Below are 6,741 nucleotides of genomic sequence, written 5' to 3'. Positions count from 1 at the left end.
CAACTCCCCAATCAGCCCTACTCTGAGCCTGACCAGGGGCTGCACCTAGGGATTGGGCCTGCCCTCTGCCAACCGGGAGCCGGCCTAAGCCAGCAGGTCATTATCTCCGAAGGGGTCCCAGACTGTGAGAGGTCACAAGTGGAGCTGAGGGACACGCCCCCCCGCCAGTGCACAAATTTTTGTGCACCAAGCCTCTAGTCTATACTAATAAAAGAGAAACATGGAAATTGGCATCACTCTGCTATGCCCACCAGCCAATCAGGATGAGTATGCAAATTAACCCAACAAAGATGGCGGTTAATTTGCATAAGCCAGTGGGAGAAAGATCAATATCATATGATCTCAGTCATATGTGAAAAATAACTAAGAACATAAAGTGATGAAAAAATAGACCTAGAGTCAAAGAGACATGGAACACACTAGGGAAAGAAGGAGAGGGTGGAGGGAGGAAGAATTCAACCACTGAACTCATGTGCGTATATGCATAACCCATGGACACAGACAATGGGATGGTGAAGGATTTGGGGGTAAGGTGCTGGGAGAGGTCACTAGGGTAAAAAAAGGGACATGTATAATACTTTCAGCAATAAAAAGAAAAGTAAAAAGCCAGCTCTAACCGGTTTGGCTCAGTGGACTGAGCATTGGCCTGTAGATTGAAGGGTCCCATGTTTGATTCTGGTCAAGGGCACATGCCCAGGTTATGGGCTCAATCCCTAGTAGGGGGTGTGCAGGAGGCACATGATCAATAATTCTCATCATTGAAGTTTTCATCTCACTCCATCTCCTTTCCTCTCTGAAATGAATAAAAATATTTTTTTTTAAAAAAGTCAAAGCTGTCTTTGGAAATTCAGGTCCCTGTGACCCCAGAACTGATCTTTCACAACATTGCCTTAGTGCACAATACCCGCAGGGCACTTGGAGTCTGCCTTTCTTCCCATGAGGACAAATGAAAACTCAGTTCTCATACTGAGACTAAGGATGTGAGATGGGGAGTGAGTGTGGAGGTTAAATGGAGGCCAGCTTGCAGTGTGGGGTGGCTAATGACCAGCTAATGATGCAATGACCGGCTAATAGTTTGAATTTAGAGTGGGTTTCATTGGTCTCTACACCTACCCTCCCCCAAATACACACACTCACAACCTAAACCTGATTGGACTGTCTCATGAGGAATTGGTCAAGAGGCTCAAGTGTTTGTGAGAAACTGGTTGATTTCTAAGAAATTCTTACTGCAAGTAGCTGCAGGGTGGGGTGAACAAGAAGAAAAGAGAAGAAAGGGGCTTAAAAAAGGAAACGGTAAGAGGGGGGAGACTATAAAAGAAGAGCCCAGCTGCACAGAGATCTCAGCTACTCCACGGGCCACCTCTTCAGTGTCCCCCGCAGCCCAGGATGAAATTGATTCTGCAGGGAAGAGGCTGTTATTGCTAAAAATGAGCTACAACGTGGCCACAGGGGAGAGCTACAAGGCCACTGCCTTCCAGAGACCCTTGCACCTGGGTTAGTGGTCCAGGTGCCATGGAAGCTGAAATGGATTTTGTGGACCCCTGAAATGAACAGAAGAACAGTGCAAAAGGCAGTGAGTATGACAAGCTCATTGTCTGTTGGGAAGCAATAACATTGACCAAGAGCTGATAAACAGAATAGAGAGAGCCAGGGGCCAGAGACTGCACCGCTTCCTGCACAGATGAACCTTCTTCTCAAACAGAGACGTGAACCAAGTCCTCGATGCCTATGAAAACAAGAAGCTGTTTCGCTGGTAAATGGGCAGGGGCCCCTCTTCCGAAGCCATGCATGTAGGCCACCACATCCCGTTCATTTTCACAAAGTGGCTGCGGGACATGTTGAATGTGCTCTTGCTCATCCGGATGGCAGATGAGTAGAAGTACCTGTGGAAGTCCTGACCCTGGACCAGGCCTATGGCTACTCCATGGAAAATGCCAAGGACATCATCACCTGTGGCTTTGACATCAACAAGCCCATCTTCTCTGACCTCGACTACATGGGGGTGAGCACAGACTTCTACAAGAATATGGTGAAGATCAGAAGCACGTGACCTTCAACCAAGTGAAAGGCATTTTTTGGCTTTGCAGACAGTGATTGCAAGGGGAAGATCAGCTTTCCTGCCATCCAGGCTGCTCCCTCCTTCAGTAACTCATTCCCACAGAACTTTGGGAGCGAGATGGACGTCCAAGGCCTCAGCCCCTGTGCCATCAACCAGGATCCTTACTTCAGGATGACAAGAGATGTCACACCCAGGATTTTCTATCCTAAACCACCCTGCTGCACTCGACCTTCTTCCCCTCCCTGCAGGGGACTCTGACCCAAAGGAGTGCCAGTGACCCCAACTGGTCCACTTCCTCACAGACACAGCCAAGCAGATCAAGTCCAAGGTCAACAAGTATGTGTTTTATGGACGGAGACACATCATGGAGGAGCACAGGCAGTTTGGGGGAAATGGCCACCTGGACGTGTCCTTCATGTACATGACCTTCTTGCTCGAGGATGAGGACAAGCTGGAGCAGATCAGGAAGGATTACAGCAGTGGAGCCATGCTCACCTGGGAGCTCAAGAAGGAGCTCATGCAGGTCCTGCAGCCCCTCCTGGCAGAGCACCAGTCCAGGTGCAAGTAGGCTATGGAAGAGATATTCAAAGAATTCTTGACACACACCCCCACCCCTGCCCAGAGCTGTCCTATGACTTTCAATAATGCCCATTTTATATCTGCACAGAAGGAACCATAATTTATCCAGAGGCTCTGTCACGTGGCTTCCGGTTCCTGGTGTCTGTAACTCTGTGTGTCTGTCAGTACTGTTTCTCCCTGTGTCATCCTTTCCAAAGACACCCTGTGAGCTGCCTGCTCTGCCCCTAGGAGGACCTCCATTGGACAACATCCCACTCTACATACACCCTTAAAGCCTGATGGTTATACAGCCTTTGGTCTAGGTGTTCATTTCAGGAAGTTTAATGGGCACAGGCCTATTTCAGCCCATCCCCCCAAAATCAAACAGAAATGCTAGCTGTGCTTTTGACTGAGAGATCTCCCAGCTTGAAAGCTGCTTTTCACACTGAGTATTAGCCCCAGGTGGCCCCTTTTATTAAGTTGAGTCTGTGGGAGAAACTTTCCAGCTCACTTCCTGAAATCCATACCTCATGTGTTCTCCTGGAACCTCTGCCCTTCCCTGAGCCTCCCCATGCTGCTTCCAGGGACTGGCCCTAAGCAGACACTGTGCCCCCACCCTGTGGCAGCTGAGGGGAATGTGTGTTCTTTGTAGAAACCTTTGTCCTGACACTTGATTGGCTCGGAGGACTGCAAAGAGCAGTGCCTTGCTGGTGTCCTGGGCTGTAGAGAACAAACAGCAGCCCTAGGCACCAAAGAAAACATTCAGTCTTGTGCCCTGTGTAGTCTGGGAAAGCAGAAGAATATCCCAGGAAATCCCTTCATGGAGGTGAAGGGTCGACTCCTTAGCACAATACCCTAAATAAATTAATTTTGGTCCCATGGGTGGTGGGTGTATGGATAGAATATATATGTGACATACAATCCATGTTTCCTGGCCAACCTACCTTTGTGGACATCCCATTGAATTAATTAGCCATTTCAGTGGAAAGAAAGTTAGTCTGTCTTTATCATGTTCAGGCTGCTTTACCTCACATTTAACACCCACATTTTTGGAGTCATGGGAAATCTCTGTATGACAAGTCATCACATGGAGAGATATTACAAGAAACAGGGACTATCATAAATATGATGATATGCCTCAGGGATTTTTGACCCTAAGGATATTAAAAGTCATAGGCAGATTTGAAAAGTGTTCAGAAAGTTCTAACTAAATAGTTAATTTTATAAAAATATTTTACTTTATTCTATTCCATAGATGAGCATGTATTATCTTCTGTTCAGCTAAAGAGTGGAATAATTGATTTAATATATGTATGAATATATTTTCCTTCTAGATCAGGGGGACAGTAAATTTTACTGTAAAAAATCAGATAGGAAATATTTTAGGCTTGCAGGCCATATGATCTCTGTGATAATTCCTAAATTCTCATGTCGTAGTGCAAAGGTAGCCATGGACAATTAAAAAAAAAATGCATAAAATTACTTCGGCTACGGGTTACAAGTTGTGCTTAACAAAATAATTGTCATAATGCATTATAAATTGAGTATTATCGGAGCGATAGTTCTTTCATTATGCACGATTATCTTGGAATTCATCCCAAGTTGTAGCTGGCACAATTTTTAATATACTTTTACTGATTTTCAGAGAGGGAGAGGAAGAGAGAGAAACATCAATGATGACACAGAAACATTAATCGGCTGCTTCCAGCATGTACCCCCCGCCCCAACACACACACTGGGGATCGAGCCAGCAACACGGGCATGTGCCCTGAGCAGGAATCAAACTATGACCTCCTGATACATAGGTCTACACTCAACCACTGAGCCACATAGGCTGGGCAACAAGATCCTTTTTAAGTAATTCATTTATTTATGGTCATTTTTAATGAATAATTGAAATGAAAATATAATACTCCTAACACAACCAAAACCAAGAGGAGTATATATAAATATTTACTTCATAGTTGGTAAAATACATAACACATTGAAGCAGAAGCTAATTCAGAAAGTTTTATTAGAAATAGGTGTTAAAAATTTACAGATATTGTGGAATCAAATTGTCCATACACAGTGAGGCACTCATGGTGAATTCTGACTTATGTTAAAATGAGAGAGACACACTATCCAAGTGAGCAGTAAATAGAAAATTGTCTAATCCTCTTCGTCCCCTGAATCCTCCTCTTTGGGTTTGGAGAGGAGTTTCATTACTCGGTGTATAGGAGTCTTCACAGACTCATAGTTCCATCCCTTCCTCATAAACATCTTCTCAATCACACCTGGCATCCTGTAGCCCTTGCTTACAATGAAATCTTTGAAGGCAATTGGTCCATAAAGTTCATCAATAATGTCTGGTTCAAGATGCCTTCCATCGGTCAAATGTTCCTTGTCAGGGACGGCTTTAGGGTCGGGAAAGGGCTGGTCATTGACCAGCTTTTTCCAGGATTTGGGGTCCAGGTACCATGCTCCATACCTTATCTTCTCCCGTTTGGGTTTATAAGGGTCTTGTTGTTTGCGGAGTTTCCTTTCCCAGTTACCTTCCTGCATGGAGAATTTTCTCTGCTGTATGTCATCTAGCTGTTTGCAGGGCCTTATATTCAAAGGAAGCTGGCTTATTTTCTTTATTTTGACTGTATTATGGGTGAGTGGGACCTCTAACTCAACTTGAAACTGTTTCATGAGGTCCTCTTCATCAATGCCTATGTCTCCAAAATTATCATCGATCCATCTGCAGAATTCACGAATTCTTCTTCTTGATTTCTGGAGCCCAGGATCCTTGGGGATATCCATTGTGCATGCTGCATTTGTCTCTTCCTCAGGAAACAAACTGAATAAATATGACTGGAGACTCTCCTTGGCCGTTTCCACGTAGGCTTGGTCTTCAGGTTCCAGGTTGTCCTCCTCGGGAGGTTCCAGGTTGAGCTTCCAGGCAGATTTGGGGTGGACTGCCTGGGGAGGCTCCAGGTTCACTGCCTCGGGAGGTTCTAAGTTCACTGCCTGAGGAGGCTCCAGGTTCACTGCCTGGGGAGGCTCCAGGTTGACCTCCTCAGGATGTTCTTCACACAGGTGTGTGGGGGTCTTCTTTCTTTCCTTGGTGCCCTCACAATACGCCCACGTGTCCTCCATCTTCCTGTCAGGATCTAGCACTTCCAGGACCTTGAGCAGGAGGTCTGGAGGGAGAGCTTCCTCCAGATTCGGGCAGTTAACCAAGGAATGCTGGGTCAGGCTGGCTTCAATGTTCTCTACAAAGGCCTTCCGTGCTCGCTGGGCTGGCGAGAGCTTGGAACACAGGTCCGCTCCCGTGGGCGGCTGCCTGTGAATCTTTTTGGGCGGAGGGCGGGGAATTCTATGAGCAATCATGGGGAGAAAGCCTTCCCGAGGGCCACGAGTGATCACATCTTCAGCAGATGGACAGCCCGTTCTGAAGTCGTCCAGTCCCTCCTTCACAAATACCCACCGCCGGCTGTCCATGGAGGTGGGGCACTTCCCAAGCTTGTTGTTCTGCCTGGAGAGATAGCGGGAAGGCAACCTGTCCCTGTCCTTGAACCAGGGCTTACATTTCATGCCCAGGGGCACGGGCTCCAGCGGTCCTGGCCCTAGCAGCCACTTCTTGCTGGGCTCCGGCTTCTTGTCCAGCTTCGGCCCTGACTGCCACGGCTTGATCAGCCCTGACTCTATGAGCGCCTTCTTCCTCAGGTCCGACTTTAACAGCCACCCCTTGTGGGGCTCAGGTAAGGGCCACTGCTGGCACGCCATGGCGCCCTTGGCCCAGGGCGCCCAGTGGCTTCAGGGGTTTGTTGTCCCAGCGGCCCCGTTGCTAGGAGACCATTGCCTGGTGCTGACTCATGCTTATTCTTTCCCGAGGTGGGTCAGCACGTGCCCCTGCACAGCCTGCATTGTCCGGGGATGGCCGGCAAGGTTGCATTCTTGCTTGTGGTACAGAACTGTTCCCGTGTATGGGCACTCCTCCACAGGTCAGCTCCCCATTCATCTTTTGATGGACTTTTGGACTGATTCCAGTTTGAAGCTGTTTGGAAATCAAGGGGTCACGAATATTTCACGTGTTCACATCTTCATACAAGTACTTTCATTTCTCCTGGATAAATTATAGGTAACAATTGAAAGGA

The 6,741-nt window shown here is 47.2% G+C and overlaps 1 protein-coding gene and 1 pseudogene across 2 annotated transcripts; one reads left to right on the top strand and one right to left on the bottom strand.

Annotated features, from left to right (window-relative positions):
• The first annotated feature begins 491 nt into the window (after positions 1 to 491).
• On the top strand, positions 492 to 2,627 carry LOC308511560 (tryptophan--tRNA ligase, cytoplasmic-like; annotated as a pseudogene). Its single transcript has 2 exons — positions 492 to 527; positions 1,386 to 2,627. The product of its transcript is annotated as a tryptophan--tRNA ligase, cytoplasmic-like (transcript).
• A 2,141-nt stretch (positions 2,628 to 4,768) lies between these two features.
• Positions 4,769 to 6,370, bottom strand: LOC308511559 (protein FAM47E-like; the record flags this gene model as incomplete). Its single annotated transcript, XM_081081575.1, has 2 exons — positions 4,769 to 5,631; positions 5,719 to 6,370. 2 exons carry the CDS (start codon positions 6,368 to 6,370, stop codon positions 4,769 to 4,771), a joined length of 1,515 nt encoding a protein of 504 aa, XP_080937701.1.
• Between the last annotated feature and the right edge of the window lie 371 nt (positions 6,371 to 6,741).

Source organism: Myotis nattereri, assembly GCF_964212035.1.
Source record: "Myotis nattereri genome assembly, chromosome: X".
Taxonomy (NCBI): Eukaryota; Metazoa; Chordata; class Mammalia; order Chiroptera; family Vespertilionidae; genus Myotis; species Myotis nattereri.
This window is presented reverse-complemented; position numbering and strand designations above follow the sequence as displayed.